Source organism: Xenia sp. Carnegie-2017, unplaced genomic scaffold (genome assembly GCF_021976095.1).
Source record: "Xenia sp. Carnegie-2017 unplaced genomic scaffold, XeniaSp_v1 HiC_scaffold_21, whole genome shotgun sequence".
In the NCBI taxonomy this organism is placed as follows: domain Eukaryota; kingdom Metazoa; phylum Cnidaria; class Anthozoa; order Malacalcyonacea; family Xeniidae; genus Xenia; species Xenia sp. Carnegie-2017.
The window spans coordinates 2,066,402-2,086,473 of record NW_025813484.1 but is presented as its reverse complement, the minus strand read 5'-3'; the positions used below and the strand labels follow the sequence as shown (position 1 = coordinate 2,086,473).

At 35.4% G+C, this 20,072-nt stretch overlaps 4 protein-coding genes across 5 annotated transcripts; 2 read left to right on the top strand and 2 right to left on the bottom strand.

Annotated features, from left to right (window-relative positions):
• The first annotated feature begins 1,162 nt into the window (after positions 1–1,162).
• Positions 1,163–3,380, top strand: LOC124444501 (transmembrane protein 26-like). Its single transcript, XM_046995127.1, has 4 exons — positions 1,163–1,383; positions 1,617–1,764; positions 2,188–2,514; positions 2,862–3,380. The coding sequence occupies exons 1-4, from the start codon at positions 1,163–1,165 to the stop codon at positions 3,378–3,380; spliced, it is 1,215 nt and encodes a 404-aa protein (XP_046851083.1).
• Positions 3,381–3,692: 312 nt separating this feature from the next.
• On the bottom strand, positions 3,693–5,453 carry LOC124444291. Its single transcript, XM_046994871.1, has 3 exons — positions 5,153–5,453; positions 4,965–5,062; positions 3,693–4,380 (listed from the first exon to the last, which is right to left on the bottom strand). The coding sequence occupies exons 1-3, from the start codon at positions 5,263–5,265 to the stop codon at positions 4,184–4,186; spliced, it is 408 nt and encodes a 135-aa protein (XP_046850827.1). The 5' UTR covers positions 5,266–5,453; the 3' UTR covers positions 3,693–4,183.
• A 717-nt stretch (positions 5,454–6,170) lies between these two features.
• LOC124444288 (coiled-coil domain-containing protein 18-like) lies at positions 6,171–17,417 on the bottom strand. 2 transcript variants are annotated; one of them, XR_006947932.1, is made up of 30 exons: positions 17,125–17,417; positions 16,873–16,980; positions 16,434–16,478; positions 16,264–16,326; positions 16,144–16,164; positions 15,954–16,039; positions 15,777–15,878; positions 14,113–14,198; positions 13,386–13,458; positions 13,220–13,247; positions 13,034–13,108; positions 12,788–12,947; positions 12,568–12,686; positions 12,199–12,363; positions 11,705–11,849; positions 11,513–11,619; positions 11,311–11,364; positions 11,167–11,220; positions 10,972–11,031; positions 10,758–10,805; positions 10,608–10,649; positions 10,494–10,529; positions 10,289–10,405; positions 8,866–9,150; positions 8,316–8,561; positions 7,850–7,906; positions 7,398–7,728; positions 6,658–6,910; positions 6,296–6,500; positions 6,171–6,200 (listed from the first exon to the last, which is right to left on the bottom strand). XR_006947932.1 is itself a non-coding variant. In XM_046994866.1 (29 exons), the coding sequence occupies exons 1-29, from the start codon at positions 17,272–17,274 to the stop codon at positions 6,482–6,484; spliced, it is 3,138 nt and encodes a 1,045-aa protein (XP_046850822.1). In that variant the 5' UTR covers positions 17,275–17,417; the 3' UTR covers positions 6,296–6,481. The 2 variants fall into 2 exon arrangements, 1 of the variants encoding a protein (XP_046850822.1); XM_046994866.1 differs by lacking the exon at positions 6,171–6,200 and having other exon boundaries at positions 6,296–6,503.
• A 7-nt stretch (positions 17,418–17,424) lies between these two features.
• LOC124444290 (guanosine-3',5'-bis(diphosphate) 3'-pyrophosphohydrolase MESH1-like) lies at positions 17,425–19,319 on the top strand. The gene is made up of 3 exons (XM_046994869.1): positions 17,425–17,783; positions 18,145–18,311; positions 18,656–19,319. Exons 1-3 carry the CDS (start codon positions 17,586–17,588, stop codon positions 18,852–18,854), a joined length of 564 nt encoding a protein of 187 aa, XP_046850825.1. The 5' UTR covers positions 17,425–17,585; the 3' UTR covers positions 18,855–19,319.
• Positions 19,320–20,072: the final 753 nt, after the last annotated feature.

The following is a 20,072-nucleotide window of genomic DNA, read 5'->3' as shown; positions in this document are numbered from 1 at the left end:
TTGCTTTCAATTTAAGATGGTTCAATCAGCATTTTTGCATTCAAAAGAATGACTCTACATAGTCTAATAACTATTTCTTTTTGCTCTCGTTATGTAAAGAATTTACTTACTCGTTCACATGGTATAAAGAAGGTAAGTAAAATGGGGGAAATTGAACAAAATTTTGCCCATGTATTAATTTTCATCGAAAAATTTTTAGTGTCCAAACTTTAAGGTAAAAACGGAAAGGAGGGAAGAAATGGTTATGCAAATCAGTTTAATATCATGCGTGATAAAAAGTCCATCGTTGTTCCTTAGTGAAAGAACTCGAGTATTCAAAGATTCAACAATGGAAATTTTTACTCATCTTAATTTTATATTGGTTCAATGATTAAGGCTAACAACAGAACGACAGAAAAGAAATTTCTAATTTCCGCTAGAATGTAAGAAACAATATTTGAAACGGAAATGTTCAACTATACGGCTAAAAAATGCAACTTTGGTGGCCAATCTTGATTGAGTGCGAAGAAAGGAGTAGAGTCAGTCGATTAAACTAAAACTACCTTTGTCCACGCTTTAACAAAACTGTGTTTTAATCGAGGGTTTAACAGTGAACTTCCTGGAGAAAAAGACAGTAAAAGACAATCACAAGTCGGCAAGACAAAGCCAAACAAAGACATTTTAAGACAACTACTACAAGCACTACAACTTACGTCAAAAGAAATGCGAAATAAAAAGAAGTGTAGTGATTAAGGGCCTATTGCCGGACATCTTCATTTTAATCACACCTTTAATAAACCTGTAAATGATTACGCTTGTCTTTACAAAGCTAACACGCTCACAATTTCTGATTTGTTTGAATGAAGAATCGATTGAATACGCTTAGAGGATGAAAGCCTTGAAATTTTCATTTGACCCACCAAAACTACGCGTAATCTTGCTATTTTGATAGCTAGATAACAGCAGCGTGTAGTTTTCTGCAGGTCTGAATGGCGTCAATAAAAATATAATCGTAGGATCGTTAACAACAACACTTATCCGTAATACAATTGTACCTTTAAATGATGAGTTAGTTACCACATTTTAATGATACAAATTACCATGACTACCTTAGCAAAAGCGCAATAATATTCTCGAAGTTCATAACATCGTAACGTCCAGAGGAAACCGGTTTTTGGAAAACATGGAATGGTCCTACTACTTAAAGACAATTAATGGAATACCGAGCTTTTTTGCGGCCATTTTAACGCGAACTCTATTCATAGTCCATGGATTTTTTGCGATATTTTTGGTGGTGCAAAAAAAGGAAGATCCTACACAATGGTGGCCAGTATTCTTTCTGTTTTTACTAATGATAGAGAGCGCTTACACGGTTTTAGTAAGACGAGGCGTCGAGTACAAATAGTAAGTAGAAAAAGATAAAAACATGTTGGTTGTGCTTAATGTATGTCACAGTTCAATTGAGGTTTCAGCGTCAACTACTAAGCATTCCTTACCCCTCGAAGACTGCATTAATATAGATGACGGAACTTCTGTTTCAGCATTAAATAAATACTGATGAAATACTTATATAAAAAACAAACACCTAGAAATTTCATACACATAAAATAAACTACTTTTTTTTTCATTTCACGTAGTTTTTGGCCAAGTTGTTTTCTATACATTATGAGCGTTCTACCTTCAATTTGGACGATGGAAATTGACCTTTACAACGAAAGATACCAGCTACGCTTTCAGCCAAAAAATCACGTGACCAACGTTACCAATACAATACATGTAGGAAAGGTATGTACACCGAAGAGAAATACAACATTGTGTTAAACATTGCATGGTTTTATGTTCCAAAGCATGTGGAGAGGTTGCAGACCGTTGCAAAGGAGTTAGGCATAGATGATGAGAAGGAATGGGAATTGAAAATTCTCTAAAAAGACAACCATTGATGAAGGCAGTTAGAAGTGCATTTGTAACTATATGGTTTACAGTGCATCTATTCTGTCAATGTATATATTTTGTGAATGTTAGTGCATTCCGTCAGTCAGAAACTTGATAAGTGTTAACGTTTGCAGTAAATTGCTGCAGGAGTTTTACACTCTAGCCCTCACCACTGCTTGGCAACTAAATATTGAAGTCCATGGGTTTGATAAAATCCTCCTGAAAAGACATACGTACTCGTATTAATATTTATCTAACAAACTGTATGGTTTGTAGACAATTTGGACTAATCTTTCCAAGGAGGCTATAGCCGAGAAAGTTGGGGCACTGGGACTGACAATTGGCATCATCATCGGTCGCTGGCTCCTACCGCGCGGCGCCATAACACGTGAGCAGCTTTCTGCGTTATTGATTGGCTACGTGGGTATTGCAGCTGACATCCTTGAAGTATTTGAGTTATTTGACGAGGAAAACCTGAAGTATCGACAGCACATTACCATGGCAACTTTGTTTGTCTTTTCTTGGTCCTTGTTGTCGTTCTGTTTCGTTACCAAGGCAACAAAAAGAGGTGACAAACACAAGAAGAAGCAAAAAGTCAACAAGGTGAGACTAAAGAATGAGCAGAAAATTCAACACCAAGATTGAATTTCAGATCGTTTCGATTAAAAACTTCTCGGTAAAAAACCAAAGTTCTGACATCAATTTACTCCTAACGAAGATACTAGACTGGAGTATATAAGGACTTAAGTTTTGACATCAGTTCACACCCAATGAAAACACTAGACTGGAGTATATTAGGACCGAAGTTTCCAAATTGATCATTCCAAATGATGACACTAGTAAAGAGTATTTAAAACAGTTTCATCATCAGATCATTCCTGATAAAGATATTGCGAAAAATTTCATCTACCCCATGAGTATAATTGAAATTCAAAGCTTATTACCTTCAGGTCGGAGTTCACGAAGCGTACTTGAAAGCAAGTAGCAGTGACGACAGGAAGGCTAAAGAAGATTACATAGAGAAAATCAAGGAAAGATGGAGCAAAAAAGTGGAAGGTCATTCTCGAGCAATGAACGATAAATCTCGAGGGAAGAACGTGGTCACGAAGGAACGTAAAGGGTTCAAAGCATTTAAAGATGTATTCTCAGAGTCAGGAAAAAGACAATTTGATTTACATGGAGACATATATGGAATTCTGACTGGGATGTTTATGATGGATGGACCATTCTTGCTGTTCAGACTTTATTGTACCGTTGAGTACTCCGTAGACAGTGAAATGCATATTTTCTATACGGTAAAAAATGCCATTTCGCTAGCATTGCTTGTTTATCGGTTGTGTATACTAACTTGTAAAGGAGAGGATTCCGAAGAAGACGTATTTGAAAAGGATGAAAACAAATTAAGAAACGTTCAGATTGCAATTGTTGGCACACAGTATATTGATTACAGGTTTCAAAATAAAAACTAGCAAAACTAAAGTAAAAATTAGCAACGAGAAATTTAAGTTTTAGGTTAAATATTAAAGCAACAGCACAAACGTGAAAAAGAATTGGATTTTAGAAATGAGTGGCTCGTCTATGTTACTGCTGGAGACACAAAACTTGAATAAAGCTGATCGCCACATAACCTAAACCTGGAGTACTCATTCATGAGCCACGTGACCTTTAGAGGCTGGGTTTGGCCATTACGTCATGTAACTTGTGTGCACACGATGAGGAGTAAGAACGTTTGATGATATGAATGGTGACAACATTTATTTTATCAAACCTCAATAATTTATACATATTTACAAAATATACTTTACATTTTATAAAGTCAAAAATACTTTATACAATTACAAAATTTGGCAATTTATGACACAAAAATTTAAAAACTTTCTAAAATCAGCAAAAGAGTATTAAACAATCTTCTCCTAAATGTTCAAAAATGAACTAAATTTCTTCTGAAGAGAGCACCAACCAACGTTCAACTTTTCCAGCTGGTCGTTACAATCAGAATCCATCAGTAATTCGACAAAAGATTATTCATAAAGAAGAATCTTCGAGATTTAGCACGTGTACACTGTCGTCTATCCAAGTGATGTAAAGGACGTTTGATTTTAAACTAAATGGAGTCATAAATATAGGAAAATCTTGCATATAAGAACCTAGATCTTTCAAGTTAGCTTTACATGTTTTATAGAAATTGTACTCGTTGTTAAACAGGTTCTTAAAATTTTCTAATGAAAAAGTGACTTGATGGATTTTGCTGTATAAAGTTAAGAAATGAACCTTATGATGCGGCAATGTTTTCCTCAAGCGATGCCAAAGATAGGGAAGATGATGATGGTTGGTTGGGTGTGTTCGTTGAGGGCATGCATGAGCGCTGAAGGTTAATTGGTGGTAATGCAGGATAGTGTGCAATAATATTGGAAGGGCAGTTGTCAATTGGAAGTTCATGACGCGATGGGGATGGCACTTTCCACACACCTAGAAACAGCCGATAAAATATTTCATAGAAATGGTTGCAGGAATCGGTATAACATGGTACAGCACAGAGACAAAAAAACATTTGCAACCAGAAACTGATTCATACCTTGAAAGATTTGTCATTAGTCGTAATCACAAAGCGAGATTTGTAAAATTTACAATGAAAAAGCGAGACTATATCAACTTAAAGTTTTTTCTTATGATGAATCCATCATAGTAGATCAGTTTGCGCCATTTTGTTGTAGGTATGTTTGACCGATTTACGTTTCATCTATATTACCTTTCGCGTCAGTAATGCTACTAGAATCTTATCTATTTGATAAGACTTTACATATTTGTATTTGTCACTGGTTTTCACAGCCCCGGGTTGAAACAGAAAATGAAAGATTTACAAAACGAAAATCTTTCAGCACGGCTTCTAAAAATTTTCCATTGCAAAACAATTTTATTGTTCAACAGTAGTTCTCGATGATTCACTTGCATCAAACAGTGAATTGACGCCACAAGCGTGCTCACGCTATCAAACTTTCCGAAAGACGGACCCCGTTATCAATGACGTGCATGCGCATAAAGAACAGACTTACAGTCAGTATTCAAGTGGTTATTTGACGTTCCAATTGGTCGTTCTACAGCAACATACTGTCGAATACCACGATGTCCAGAATCGATATCTATGACATTACTGTTTTGTAGGATAAAAATCTCGAATAAAAACTTTGTTTTGTCTGACAAAGACTGGAAAACAGCCAACTAATAACGCACACTAACCAACCTTATTAAATTTTTACTTAAAGTAAACCGGTTGATGTCCATCGCCAGTAGCCTTGGTATAGGATTATGCTGTTCATAATCTAATCCATTTTCGGATACACGAGAATCATTCATCTAGTAAAGAAAGCAGTGAATCCATTTTCTAATCTAATCCATTTTCATAATCTAAATCCATTTCTAATCCATTTTCTAATCCAAAATCATGTTCATAATCTAATCCATTTTCGGATACACGAGAATCATTCATCTAGTAAAGAAGCAGTGGATGTTTTTTAAAGTGCTTGAGCATGCGCAGTCAACTGAACCAATTGTTCATAGTCATGACAACAGCCAGTTACATATACTTGCCCTACCCTAGTGGCAATTAGCTCACTTAGTTGCAAATTATCAAAGAAATCATCTGAGGATGCGCAGTAACGATGTCAATCATACCACAACTTTCGTAAGCCTTTGAATTTGGGAAGTCTATAGTATCCTAAGGCACGGAAAGTCTTTGAATGCATCCAAGATCTTTGCATACCATGTGGCAGACACTATACACAAAGGAAGGGGGTTGAAAAGAACACGTCATAGTTAAACTCACATTCCACGTTCCTTTATCAATGTCGATGTAGGTATACGCATCTTGCCTAATGGATTACCAGGGACACACGAGGATTCCCGAACTCCCTTAAGGGTTTGAGGAGTTCGCTTTTTGCATATCACAGGATGTGTCGTCCTTTCTCCTTCAGAGCTTCTGAAATAGAAAGTTGCAAGAAAGTTCATGACGTCATGTAAAAGCAAAACAATTTTTAACTGTGATAACACAAAGAATAGCAATGCTTACCTAGACATGTACGAGTATACAGGTTTTATGAGAAAAATCCCAGAACTTTCTTCGATTTCTTTTAAATTTGACGTGATCCGATTGCCGAGTTCATTCCGTTCTTTGCTTATCTCTTCCATTTTCTCATTCCATCTCACAGCACGTGCTTTCTGAAGATGCTCCATTTTTTCTTGTAGCTGATATACGTCGACATTCGCCATTTGCTCTGGTTTTAGATTGTCTTCTGTGCGGTGAAAAAATGCATAAGTGAAAATTCAGAATTATTGCGTGTTCAGACATAATTACAAGCAAATATGCCACCCCTTCAGCTGTACATACCGACATCTCGCATCATGCAATGGTGTCTGTATCTCTTTATAAGTTCAGCCAGCCTTCTCGTAGGTAAACTGACATAACAGCTCATTTCACGAACAACTGTATCATATGAGTCTGGCGAGAGTCGTTTTGCCAAAATTGCACGCTTCATCGTTTTCACGTTTCGTTCTGCGTCCAAACGCGTAAACATCATGGAAGATACCACGGGCTGCTTGATAATAAAGCACGAACATGAAACAACGCAACAATTTTTCATAATTATTTTTCAACGAAAAACAGAAGAAATCTCTGATTGAGAAGAAAACAGACAAAACGTAAGAAAAATATGAAACGAGAAATGAAAAGAAGATAGATAATAAACATACCTGAAGTGATGCACCATGACCTGGAATTTTTCCATCAGCTGTGTTTTGAGGTTATTGATCGTTTCCTGCATTTCGTTCATGACTGTGGCGTTCTGGCTGATCTGTTCTTGGTAAGATTTCACGCTGTCTTGCAGCTGCTGAGTCAGCATATTGTACTCCTCATTTAGATTGTTATATTCGTGGAGAAGACGCGTGTAACCTTTGGGTGTTGTGGGAGCCCCTCGAGGGACGAATATAGTCTGAATCGATCGATCTGGAAATGGAATATCATTAACACTCCAGGCAAAAATCAGTCAAATATTTATCGATTTTGTGCCTAATCTGCCTTTGCTCTCAAACATGAGGAACTTGGTGACATTGCTCGAAGGATAATACGTAGCAATGGTTTCAGTCTAATGAAGTTGAGCTAATGCAATATTTTTTAAGAACTTGGACCGTTTCTTTAATTGATAAAAATCCTGATTGTACTTATTTGATGAAAAACAATATTTCCTGAGAACACACACAAACATCAAGGATAATAGTCCCATGAAATTCACATCCTTTTATGTCGTAATTTCAAAATGATGGTTATCGTGAACAGGGATGTGGTCTTATAAATAGCATGCAGAAATATATTTTTTTTAAATGCAGTGAACACAGTTTTATTTGCATAGCAAAAGCAAACAAAAAGGTCTAGTACGTTACTGCTCGTATGTGGAACAAGCAAATTAAATGCGTTAATATAAGAAAAATATTACCTTGTAAATTTGGTTCTTGATGAACGGAAGTGGAAGCACCATCGATTTCTGAAATTTTCTCGGGAGACTCTAGGGATGGTCTCTGACCATCTTGAGCATCCTTTTCTGCTCCTTCTTCAGCAGAGGGATCATCATAACCAATATCCTTTTCTGCTCCTAATTCAGTATAGGGATCATCATAACCAATATCCATCTCTGCTTCTACTTCACTATCGTGATGTCCAAGATTATGGCCAACGTCCATTTCTTCTGGTGTTTCATCGCCGTCAACCAGTTTATGATGAGACCAAGAATAATCATCTTTGGTTATTTGCCACAGAGCATCGAGAACCTGGAAAAATAGATCACACAGTCAAAATATCCATATTTATAGAAAGTCTTATTTTTTGCATTGTTTTTTCCATTTTATGAGACATGTTTACGAGGTGTGCACCAATGAATTTATGATTTACCTGATGTGTGATGTTTCGAATAGAAGATATGTTTTTTAAAATGTCGATTTCATCTCCCTAAGCAGAAAAAGGAAACAGAAATCTACAATCAATTTATTTAATTTTATTCTCGATTTTTATTTTATATAGTATAGTTTCACCACTTCCACCCTAATCCAAAAATTTTCCCTAGTACCCCCCGTAAATGTTTCTGTACGAAAAGATCATTGCTGTAAAGATTTGGCATTGGTATTTTATATTTAAGTAGAGATATACCAGAGAAGATTATGCACAGTATATATACGATAAGATCACATATAAAGCTAGACTACAGATCTTATCACATATATAGTATTATAGCATGATCTTTTTAAAAGTTTTATTTGAAAACATTTTTCGACTTAAAGATGGATTAATTAAGTTAAGTCAAAACATGTTTGCAAATAAAACTTTCAAAACTCGTCCATTTAAAGTGTCTATTTAATACCTTATCTAATGGTACATCAGGTATTGAGTTAAGCAACTCGGTCTTATGCCCCAGGCCGTGTTGTTCTAGCCATATGACAATGTCCACTTTAAACTTCGAGATCATTTCGTGTGTTTTCACGGTCTCCTCTATGACGCGATGATCTTTTATTGCCGTTCGTATAAGTCTGGAGCGGACTCGACCAATGCTCGCAGTCGACGTATTTGAGCGCGTTGGTAGTGTAAGTTTATTTGCGTCCATTTCATTCTGTAAATTGCAACAAATGTGATGAATGGAATGCGTTGATTTCAGTAAAAATTAAATGGCTTGATCAGTTTTTGCTTATTTTTAAAGCCTTTATTTGCACAAAAAATATTAAGACTTTCGAGAGTACGTTACATACCGCGCCTTCATCTTATTTGTACCACCATTTTATATAAACATACCTTTTCATATATATCACGCCCTCTTACTCCCTTCATTAAAAATCTTTTCGCAGATTTATTATCAATGATGAAACAAATAGTAGAAAATGAGAAAACGATTTCTAGTTATTTAACTTCATACTCACATCAAATTTATTATCCGGAACATCCAATCCTTGCACAAGCACCACGATCTCCGGCTCATCTGTCGTATCATTGTTTGCTAAGCTTTTAGCGCTTGGCTTGCTAGAGACCTGGGTACTACCACATCGTATGTCTAACGTATCACTGTTCGGTGAGCTTCTCGCACTTGGTCTGCGAGAGACCTGGGTACCAACACCTCGTATGTCTAACATATCACTGTTCACTGAGCTTCTGGCACTGGGTTTACGAGAAACCTGGGTACTAGCACATTGCATGTCGGCTGATACCTGTAATGTTAGAAAATAGCATCATTAGAGAGTAGACATCTGGGTCCATACTCAATCATTTGGCGAATTGTTTGAGCTCATAGTCAGGGAATAACTAACTGGGCAAATTTGCATTGCTTTCAAAGCAAATGGATCATTTGGATCACATATAATGTGAGAAATCATCTGAGCATGCGCAGTCCACTTGAGAAAAAGTTCAACTTCAAAGTCATGGCAAGGACCAGCTGGATGTATTTGCGTCAATTTGGAAATAATTAAATCGCTTGGTCACAAATTATAAAAGAAATTATCTGAGCATGCGCATTAAACGCATGCGCGCGCGTTCCGCCTGACCAATTTTTTGAGTTCATAGTCAAGACAACGACCAACTGGATCCACTAAAACCAAGTTTGGGGTAAATAGCTCGCTAAGTCGCAATTTAATAGAGAAAACATCTGCGCATGCGGGGTTTTATGCTTTGGAATTTTATCTTTTTGTTTACGAGAGTACTGTAACATCAAAGGATACTGAAATATTTTAAACAATTTCCTTCTTTTTTCATAATTTAAGACATTGTTAAACATTTCTCATACATTTTAAGCATGATTCATACACTTTATACCTATCTTTCACGATTTGACTGTCTCGTTTACTGTTATAGTATAGTGCATGCATTAAGCCCAGTACATAAGCCCCCCATTGTTTGAGTTCGTGAAAATACGCATAAGAACTTATACAGATATACAGGGTGTACAGGGACCTTTACAAATTTTGATGTACGCACTATGACTAAGACATCTATCGTTGTTGTGGTATAAGGACTAATCAGTTTTCCTTATCTTACCACTGTTTATAGAAAAATAAAAAGAGAATCGATGCACTGATCGACTACACGACTGACATGTCGTGCATTTACTACCTGACAGTTTACGCAATGCGACTTGTTTGAGCTTTCGCCACTCAGAATGCCGTAAAACTTTCATTGAAAGTTCGTGATATGAGAGTGTCCTGATTGCAGCACTTTATTTCATGTTTTAACTCTTTTATAGGGACTCAGCAGACAGTCGGACTGACTCTCTACGTCCATTAAAAGATGGGGTGGGGGCTAAACAGGTGAAATAAAGATTGAAAAGCAGGAAACCATTAAATTAAAACCAACCAGTGAGGTTCTTTCGTTATCATGGGCCGTTTGCAAACAATCAAGAATTTCTGTTGCGACAGTTGTCTTGCTCTCAGTAGAAATGACGTTATCCTTTTCTTCTATCATATCTGTCATCTTCAACCGAACAGTAAAACAACGCAAAAATAAGTATTGCTATCCATCACCAACCATTATATCAATAATGCATTAACAATCAACTTACATCTGAAATGCTATCTTTCTCAGCCTTCATTTCCTCCTAGAAGCATTGAGAATTCTAACATCTCTATCATTTATATAGAAATTCCGTCGACAACAACAAAAATAAACAACTTACAAGTTCTAAAATTGCTCTTTCTGCCTCATTTTCAGCGTCCATCTGTTGAAAAACAACATTGCAACTCAATCATTGTAATTCATTGCAAAGGTTATAGAGCATCGAGGGTCAGTGAAAATAAATAAAACTTTGAAACAAGATGACCCATACCTTCTCGTTTTGAGCTAGAGCCAGTTGTTCCAACAAGTTTTGGTTTTCCTGTGTCCACAAGTACAAGAAAAAAAATAACAAATTGTAAAGTAAACTTAACAATTTGTATCGCTTCAAATGTGGACAGCCATTTGTTTTATCTTTTGGCAGGCAGCATTCATTCTTATACGTATAAGCAAGTAAAACACACAACTATTAAAACGAAAAGCCTTACCTTTGACTGGGCCTCCTGATTTTTACTTAATTCATCTAAGGCAAGAGACTTGTTGTTGAACTACAAACAAATGTACGCAGAAATCGCGATGATTGGTGTTCAAGGATAAGAGTCATCATACTTATTTTATGATGATACATGTATATTCATTTATGCGTACTTTGTAATTCATACAAGTTTACTTTTATAACTTACTCTAAGTTTCCATTGTAAAATCTCTTCTCGTAATTGCTGCTCAACTTCAGAAAACTTTAGAAAAGACGTCGTGTAAATTGCATTGACTTAACAATGAAAAACGCATTTAAACTTCACGTTATGCAATAAACTTTCGTGAAATACCTTGCTTTTATATTCGTCTAATTTCTGGGGCAGCTCTTCTGTCGGCGTTTTGACCTACACAAGATTAAAAAAAAATGAGCCAATCAGGAAACTAAACATGAATTACACCATTATATACACTCTTTAAGGCGACATTAAATTGCGTTTTCAACATTGTACGTTAAAAATAAGAAAGCCTAACTATCACATCTTCAGTACTCACCATATCACGTTCGATTTCCAATAGATCTTTTTTGGATTTCAATTTATGCAGTTCATTCATTTCATCCAGATTTTCTATGAAGTCATCAGTTTGACACGATCTTTCAACTATAAAAGTAAATTCTCAAAGTAAATTCTAATGTAAACCATTGCCTGCTTTTTAAAAACCTTTCAACCAAAAGTGAGTCTTTACTTGTCTTTATTGTTTCCGCTGTCTTAAGAGTGGCGGGCTCTGTTGTATCGGCCATCTTTCTACTTTCTAATTCCGACATCGCAGAGCTTTTTTCTTCGGAAATCATGTCGGAAGAGTACGTTTTTTCAAGTGATGTTTCTGATGTCTGCAATTTGAAATTTACACATATGTTTAGTGGTAAAATATGCTACCAAGTACAGTTTTATTCAAACATAGAAACTCAATTGGACAACAAGTATAATTTCTAACTACACTTGAGAAATGTGGATGTTGTCATAACATTACTTGTTTTAAAAATATATAAGGATATTGAACTTGAGGAGTGACATCAAAGTGCGTGTTCACACAATTCCATTTGGTCGGACATGTTGCAGTTTGTCAACAAGCACTTCATGGCAACAAGGCAACAAAAAAGATGCAATACAGTCTCCTGTCGATTTTTTACGTTAGTATTTTTTGAAAAAACAGGACATTGTCAGCAGAGTTAAACTTACCCTTATTTCTACAATTGTTCGCGAGGTTTTCGCAGATGATTTCCATGTACTCAACGCTTGCAATGCATCATCAGATTGTGTGGTTGAGAACGTAGCCGAGCCTCGACTTTCAAGGGGTATGCTATCATCTCTGGTCGACGACGTTGTAATTGAACGCCTTTGAAACTAAAATGAACAACATTCATGAGCACTCAACAAACAACAAAAAAAGTTTAACATCAAATAAATTATTTAATTGATCTCGTAATCTCAATCAACAATTTCAAACGCCCGAAGCATTGCTAGCTGCATATAGTATGTAACATAATTCTGACAAGTAGCTACATATCTTTCATATCTTTCTTTGGTCAACTTTGACTTGTGACTTACAGAAAGTTTTCCTTTTAGTCCAAGCAGTTCTTCTTCGTGTGCATCTTTCAGTTGGTTTAACTCTTTATTCTTCATCGTCTTCAATTCGCTTAATTCTGCTTCATATTTATTTTGAAGATCTAAAAAGGAAAACGATGTTTTCAATTCAATGTAATCCAACAAACCATCAACTTTATCCAAATAAATAGAAAGACAATTACGAGAATAGTTTATAAAAAACCTTTCGTGATCTGTGTAATCCTCTCTTCTTGTTCGTTAGTTTTCCTTTCAGTTTCATCCCTCAAATACTGATTTTCATCTCTCAAATTTCGACACATCTCTACATAATCGTCGTACTTGCTTTCCGCTTGTGAAAGCGACATCTCCGTTTCTTCCATTTGCTGCATATGTAGAGTAAAAAGAATTCAGATACAGGAGAAACCAATTGAATCTTTTCATGTTTTTACATGTTTTTCTATACACTTACTACTTTCAAAGTTTTTAATTGTTCGTCCTTAGCTTGTAAAGCTTTCTTGTAATTCTCACATTCTTTCTCAAAACCCTAAAGAAGCAGTTTTAAAAAATATTTATCATCTAAAGTCCAATACTACTATCGCACGAACCTTCAATAATGCGACAGTTTACAGTAAGAGATAAAAAAAGCAGCTCTCACCTTATTGACGTTAAACTCTGTCTTTATCCTTTAAAAGAACAATGAAAATTACATCCAACACAAGATTTGTTTTTTCACTAGCAGAAACATTTCAATAAAGCAAACATAAACTCAATGTTTTACATACATCTCGAGGATAGTATATAATTTTACTAAAGATAATCACCTGTCGAGTTCCGCCTCTTTCAAGTCAACTGTCTGCGTTAGTGTGGCTAATTTTGTTTTCGTCTCTTCAAAATCTATACGATGACAAAAATAGACGTTTTTTTTTTCATTTTTGAGAAGCAAGAGAATTTCATTGAAAATTATTGCATCGATTTTACACCACGCATTAAATGCACGCGTAGTTGGATTTCTTTGAAATCTCTTCTAAACTGGGACGAACCCAGCAAGATATCGTAATGAAAATTGTGGGGCGGAAGGTCAGATAAACATTTTAGCGACGCGTTAGCTATTGTCATGTTAGCAACAAGTCACCTCTCTTTACCTACATTTAAATGTACTTTAGTGACTTCTATTGTTGCCTGCTCTATTTCTATGCAAGCTTAACACAATACTTGGATTTTAAATACAGCTGAATGTCAAATGAACATGTTACTGACGAGTTACCAACAAGTTACGTGTATCTTTTATCGTTCGATGTGTCTACTTTCCCGTTTAATTATTTGTATTTTTAATGTTTGTTTAGAAAAGGTAAAATCCAACGTTAATTGTGATAAAATAATTATAATCTTTAAAACCAACTACCATCAATGAACAAGATGAAAAATGCAACAGCGTGTTTGACTGTCCGCCTTTAGCTTTTTCAAACTTTAATGTCATTCACATGGAACAAATGAAATATTTATTCCATAGAACATACAAAAAGCGAAAGAAGATCTTTCATAAAATACCTGATTGGACTTCGACGAGTTTTTCAGTGAGGTGCACAACATCTTGTTGAGATTGAAATAACGCTTTCTCCAACTTTCTTTTTCCTCTAAAAATGAAAGAAAACTTAAACACCAAATTAAAATTTTCGCAGCTAATTGATTTTCCACTTCACAAGTTGACTTAAGTAACGCTCAACTTTCTATAAGCCCTCCTGGAAATATTTATAGCGCTGAAAATTATATCTCTAAGCAGTCAATTTTTTCAACGAAAACCACTCAACTACGGTATGCAAAATTCACGCATGGAAATAAAGTGACAGCAAAAACATTACAATAGCTTTACTAGCAGGATATGTGTTTATCGGACATTCAGCTCTGCATGTGCTTAAGACTTGAACTGTGAACTTCGCGAACGTATTTTCAGACAGCTTTTCCTGATGGCGATGGCAGATAAATTTATCATGACGCGACGAACTAGAATATTTAACGATCTCTGCAAACTGTGGTTATTTTTTTAATAACAGTTTACGAGCAAAGTAAAATTTCGGTGATGAAGCCAACTTCACGCTACAAGCTTCTTAATACATCAAGAAAAAAATGAAGGAAGTTCAGGATGGAAAACTTAAGAAAGGTTTAATGTACACACAAAATGTAATTTTCTAGACACGATAAGCAAACAAGATTTTCAAATAGGTACGAGATCAAATCATACAAATGTGTAAAAAATCAAAGCAATTACAAGCCTAGGTATCAGCACATCAAATGTATAGAGTAAAATTTGTTCAAATAATTTCTCAGAAATGTCCAAGAAACACCCACAGAAAGATAACCGTCATCCTTAATCAAATATCAAAGCTTTATTCAAATATTCGGATATACAATAAGCATTGACCAGTCATGACAGAGAACCCTGCACATGCTAAACAAACCTGGTTTGATTGAAACGCGTTCTCTTGCAAATGATAAAAATTCTCGATGTAAGATGCAACCTTTGTTTTTCAAACTAGCGCGTGCTTAAAAAGAACACGGCTAAACGTAATTCAGTTGAAGTATAATTCCCTATGGAACGCTTCACAACACTTAGCAACGGACACCTTATAAGAAGCTGTAAGCCGATATCCTCATTAATTAAAACATTTACGTTAACACCGTAATTGATGTATACATAACAAGCATTGTTTTAATGTGTAGTTTCTATCACCATTCCAAGGAAAGGAAACACTTTACGATGGTCAGAATGAAAAATAAATTACTCTAGTTGTGGGGTTTTCAAGTGACTTCAACACACTTTTTAGATACACGGCGGAATTTCTTGGGTACGCATTTAAAGGAATGTACATTTCCTTAGGATAGTTATGTTAGCAGTAATACCTTGTACCTTCAAAAGCAAAGAAGTCAAATCATTTGAATGAATTGAATCTTATACCATTTTTAACGAAATTTCAGATTTTTTAACACAATTGAAACAGTTTAGAAATCTTTCTTTGTCTCATGCTTGGTGAATCAAAATGAGAATTTTTTGTTTCGCTAAAAAAACATTGGACAAATATTTATTTTGGTTAAAACGACGCTCCGTCAAACCAGTTACCGACAGCAGTCACGGTAGATAAAACACATCATCTTTATAGTAGTTCAAGATTTATATGAAAGCAACAACCAAAAAAGGAAACATATTTCCAACATACTTTTTATGATCTTTTGGATTCACCATTTCAAACACCTTTAACACATCTTTAGAAATATTCGCTAAACGTTCCGTTGTTTTCTCAGCTTTGTCCAAAGCTTCCCTATTGAAGGGTGAAAACTTATTTTATTGGATACTTCATGTATATAGCGTCTTACGGTATCTAATGGTAAATCACCTGACATTGTTTTCTACTTCGTCAAAATCAATTTCTGGAGTGTTCATGATGAAGTCATCATCACTAGCAGAATTTTGCTTGAAAAACTATTTAATGGAGAAAGGATGTTGTTGAAGCCAGAGGAATTAAAATTTACTATGAAAAATTTATAGTCGTGAGATCCAAGTGTATTTTCTAGAAAAATTCTTACCTGTTGAAGTTGTATCAGCAGCTAAAATAAAACAATAAAAACATTGTGATGGTCATATCCTAAAGTAAATGTCCATTTTAGTTGATTTTTCTTGTTTATTGAAGATGAATTAAATCTCACCTTGCTTCTCTCGCTACACATGTCCTCATATCCAACCACAAATATCGTCACTTTTTGTTGATACTGTCAAAACCCAACAAATGATTAAAATGTTGGCCTAAATAGGCAAAACATAATCAAAAGTAATGAACTGTAACTTAATTTGCTCGACTTCTTTGTAGTCCAAATACCTTTTGCTTTGCGATAGGATCAGAAAGGATAACAGTAAGAGTTGCCTTAGAAAAGATCAGCAATAAAATTAATGCTAATTTACAATACATGTTTGTAAATGTAGATCGTCCAGGTTGGTATAGTCCTGAGAAGGACTGTTTTTGTTGTTGTAGACTGACGTTTCGACAACCTTAGCAGTAGTCATCTTCAGAGTCATCTTCAGAGTTTTGACTCCTTCTCAGGACTATACCAACCTGGATGATCTACATTTACAAACATGTAACGATACTCCCGGATTCAAACTATGATTTATGCAACTGAGCAGAATTATGTGTCTGGACTGCATTATTAAACTGGGTGACACTATCATCCCAAATCAATTGGTGTTTGATATTTTACTATCCATTACTTAGTTCATTTACTAAGTTATGGATAGTAAAATATCAAACACCAACATACTATATCATCAAAAAATTGAAGCTCTGCATCCTCCTTTACAAAGGAATTTTTCTTTTCTTCCAAAATTTTTGTCGTAAGCTCTTCCCCAACTTCATAGGCGCTCAGAGTCTAAACACACAATACAATGAGTTCAAACATCATAAAAATTGCACTCATGCTACTCAGCAACAAATTTTTAACTAGATTTGATCAAATGTGATCAAAGCATTAATAATTCAAAGTATTTGTCAGAAGTAAAACTTTGTTACTCACCCAGCAAATACGTTCTCGTATTCTGTGCAATTCTTCTTGTGTCTCGACAGCCTTTCTCAAAGCCTTTTGCTCCGCATTGGCGCGTATTACGGCTAGTGCAGGAGCGTCTCCTCTATCCAGATCACTGTCAGACTTTAGCTGCCTCAGCATTATGATTTAAATGCTCTTGAAGTCTTGAAAGTCAGATAAAGTTTTAATAAACAACGACAGACATTTCGCGTGGCTTACGTTGCCATGTCTGCATTAAACAGAAAATACTGCTCGCTGATTGGCTGATACTGGCACTCAAAAATCCCATCCGTACAAATTCAGGCAAAATTTCATGGACTTCGTATATTAAATATTTAGTGAAAACTGTATTCATTCTTTCCAAATCTAATTTTAAAACCTTAAGTAAGTTTCATGAGACTAGAAAGGAGAAGTTCATGAAGTAAAACAAAAAATGTCGACAAATTAAATTGATGTCAAAGTCAAAAAACAATATGGCGGCGAACAACTCAATCGTAGGGATGCTCCTAGAAGCAACAAATTTCGCTTGTATTAAACACGAACATCAACGTCGAAACAATCCACAGCAGACGCCATACATTAATCATCCCATAGGCGTTGCTTATATTCTCTGGAAAGAAGGTGATGTTACAGACATTGCTGTTTTACAGGTGAAGTCATCAAGAGTTTAGGTTTCTTAAATAACGTTCTTCTCCGCCAATCAAATAACTTCCTGTTGACCAATCATGTGCTTTGTGCAGATTCTTACACAATCGTCAACCATTATTGTACAATCTAACCCAAGAAATAATCAATATTTCACTGATATTCACAGATTTGAATTTTCTTTTTCAATGGTTTCCACCAAACATTTTAATCATTATGTGTCGTTTAAGTTGCGAACAAAATTTTTCAAATCATATATCAACCAATACAATCTCTCAAACATAAGCAATGATCAAACTCGACCAAACAACGAGTGAAAACTACGCTAACTAGCTCACTTAAAACAAATCTTCGTTCTTGATGAAGGCTGCAATATTACACGACACTGTCGAAGATACGGACACAACATTTGAGGAAATTGAAAGAATATTTGGAACTGAAGTGATGAATCTTGTCAAGGAAGTCACCGACGACAAATCTTTACCGAAACAGGAACGAAAACGCCTTCAAGTTGAGCATGCTTCTGCAAGCAGGTAAGAATATGCACAAATTAGCCACAGCAGAAAGCGCAATGTATTGGAAAACCATTTTGATCGTAGGTTGTGTGATGTTGGGCAAAGAAGAAACACAATAGATACAATGAACGCATTAAGATAGAAAAATAAATTGTCTGACTCACATTTCTTGTTTCCTTTCATAACGAAAGGACTTAAATAGTCCACACCGCACACAAAGCTCACTACGCTCGATATAAAATCATCTCGCATTAATAAAGAAAATCGAATGTTTACTAAGGTTTTATCTAATGATGACATGTAGATAGAAATGAACGAAGACTTTTCAAGTTAGATATACCGTCGATTCGTCGTGTTTTTAGTTCAAAAGCAAAGTTAGTGAAGCTGGCAGATAAATTGTACAATCTCAGAGATCTAGAGAAAGCGACGCCAATAGAATGGACAGAACAGCGAGTCCAAGAATATTTTCATTGGTCAAGAAGAGTCTTTCAAGGTTTAAAGGGAACCAATCAAAAATTAGACCAGGAACTAGAGCGTATACTAAATAGACATTCAGCTTGAGAGTGGAAATGTTCGCAGGTCTAGTTAAAAAAAAAAGTGAAATTCCTGTCCTATTTTTAACACATTAGTGTCTGATTTACAAATAACGAAAATGTTAAAAGCATTAATGCGAAATTAAAATTTAAAAGGCGTGTTTAAAACGTAAAAATACCTCCGTAGAAATACATCCATGAATTCCCTGTTTAATTTACTTCAATCGACATTTATATTAAAAGAGGATATCCAAATTAATTTCAGCATTGTGTACATCACCAAATGGTATGTTTCCGTCATTTTTAACAAAACGCATTTTCAAGCTTGATGTGCTCTTACTTACTGCTCCGTCATTTTGCCACCAGCTCTACGGGCTTCTACTTTGGCAATAAACTCTGCCTGGATTGCTGATGATTCTGTTTGTGCAACTGTATTAGCAAATTGAGGAGTGGAAAACGCTATTATTCCTCCAGTAAAATCTTTGTTGCTACTTGGATCCTTGATGATAATTTTCGATCCTTTGAGTCTTGCATTGTTGGTAGTAGAGGAAATTCCTGTATTTTGGGCAGGTTGTTGTTGTGGTTGCTGTGGTTGTATGGGTTGGTTTGATTGCACATGGGGGTAATACATTGGTGGCATTCCAGTACAAAATGGTGGCTGAGTTTGTGAAATGTTTTTTGGCTGAAATGAAGCAGTGCTTACAGGTAGCGGATATGGTTGTGGAATATTTTGAATAAAACTTGGTCGCATTATCTGCCATATTGTTCTTACAAATAAATTAATACACGACATGTGAAGCTACAAGAATAAATGTTTTAGTGCTTGTTAGAAATGTTCATCAAATTATTAAAAACATTAGATACCTATTTACACATAAATCCTTACCTGTAGAACTTGATATTGATGTGGCATTGTATATTCTTGCATCATCATTGGTCTTGTGGAGAGGAGGAATACATTGTCCTACCTGGTCTTAATGGTCGTTGTGATATTGCTATAGAAGGGGCTGTCATGTAGTGCTGATTACGCTGTCCTGGAATCACCACTGTAGGCTACATTTTTAAAAAAAAACTAAACGTTCGAACAAGTCAACAGCATAGTAAATAACGAAGTAATTTTATGCTGTGTCGATAATCATGCAGACATAATAATGCCGTGAAATAAACAAATAACTGAACAATACCATCGTCATAATTCTTAGTTTATTTTGGTCAATAGGCTGCGACTTTTCGCATTTTCTTGTAG

What these genes read in the sequence shown, in the direction of transcription:
- LOC124444290 (XM_046994869.1), top strand. Translation starts at nt 17,586, where the DNA reads ATGTCAAAGTCAAAAAACAATATGGCGGCGAACAACTCAATCGTAGGG. An exon ending in CAGACATTGCTGTTTTACAG is followed by an intron (nt 17,784 to 18,144) that starts GTGAAGTCATCA and finishes TTCTTGATGAAG; the next exon opens with GCTGCAATATTACACGACAC. An exon ending in GAGCATGCTTCTGCAAGCAG is followed by an intron (nt 18,312 to 18,655) that starts GTAAGAATATGC and finishes TCGTGTTTTTAG; the next exon opens with TTCAAAAGCAAAGTTAGTGA.
- LOC124444501 (XM_046995127.1), top strand. Translation starts at nt 1,163, where the DNA reads ATGGAATGGTCCTACTACTTAAAGACAATTAATGGAATACCGAGCTTT. An exon ending in CGAGGCGTCGAGTACAAATA is followed by an intron (nt 1,384 to 1,616) that starts GTAAGTAGAAAA and finishes CATTTCACGTAG; the next exon opens with TTTTTGGCCAAGTTGTTTTC. An exon ending in ATACAATACATGTAGGAAAG is followed by an intron (nt 1,765 to 2,187) that starts GTATGTACACCG and finishes TATGGTTTGTAG; the next exon opens with ACAATTTGGACTAATCTTTC.
- LOC124444288 (XM_046994866.1), bottom strand. Translation starts at nt 17,274, where the DNA reads ATGCTGAGGCAGCTAAAGTCTGACAGTGATCTGGATAGAGGAGACGCT. An exon ending in AAAGAGGCGGAACTCGACAG is followed by an intron (nt 13,248 to 13,385) that starts GTGATTATCTTT and finishes GTTCTTTTAAAG; the next exon opens with GATAAAGACAGAGTTTAACG. An exon ending in CAGAGTTTAACGTCAATAAG is followed by an intron (nt 13,109 to 13,219) that starts GTGAGAGCTGCT and finishes CTGCTTCTTTAG; the next exon opens with GGTTTTGAGAAAGAATGTGA.
- LOC124444291 (XM_046994871.1), bottom strand. Translation starts at nt 5,265, where the DNA reads ATGAATGATTCTCGTGTATCCGAAAATGGATTAGATTATGAACAGCAT. An exon ending in TTAAGTAAAAATTTAATAAG is followed by an intron (nt 5,063 to 5,152) that starts GTTGGTTAGTGT and finishes CCTACAAAACAG; the next exon opens with TAATGTCATAGATATCGATT. An exon ending in TAACCACTTGAATACTGACT is followed by an intron (nt 4,381 to 4,964) that starts GTAAGTCTGTTC and finishes GGCTGTTTCTAG; the next exon opens with GTGTGTGGAAAGTGCCATCC.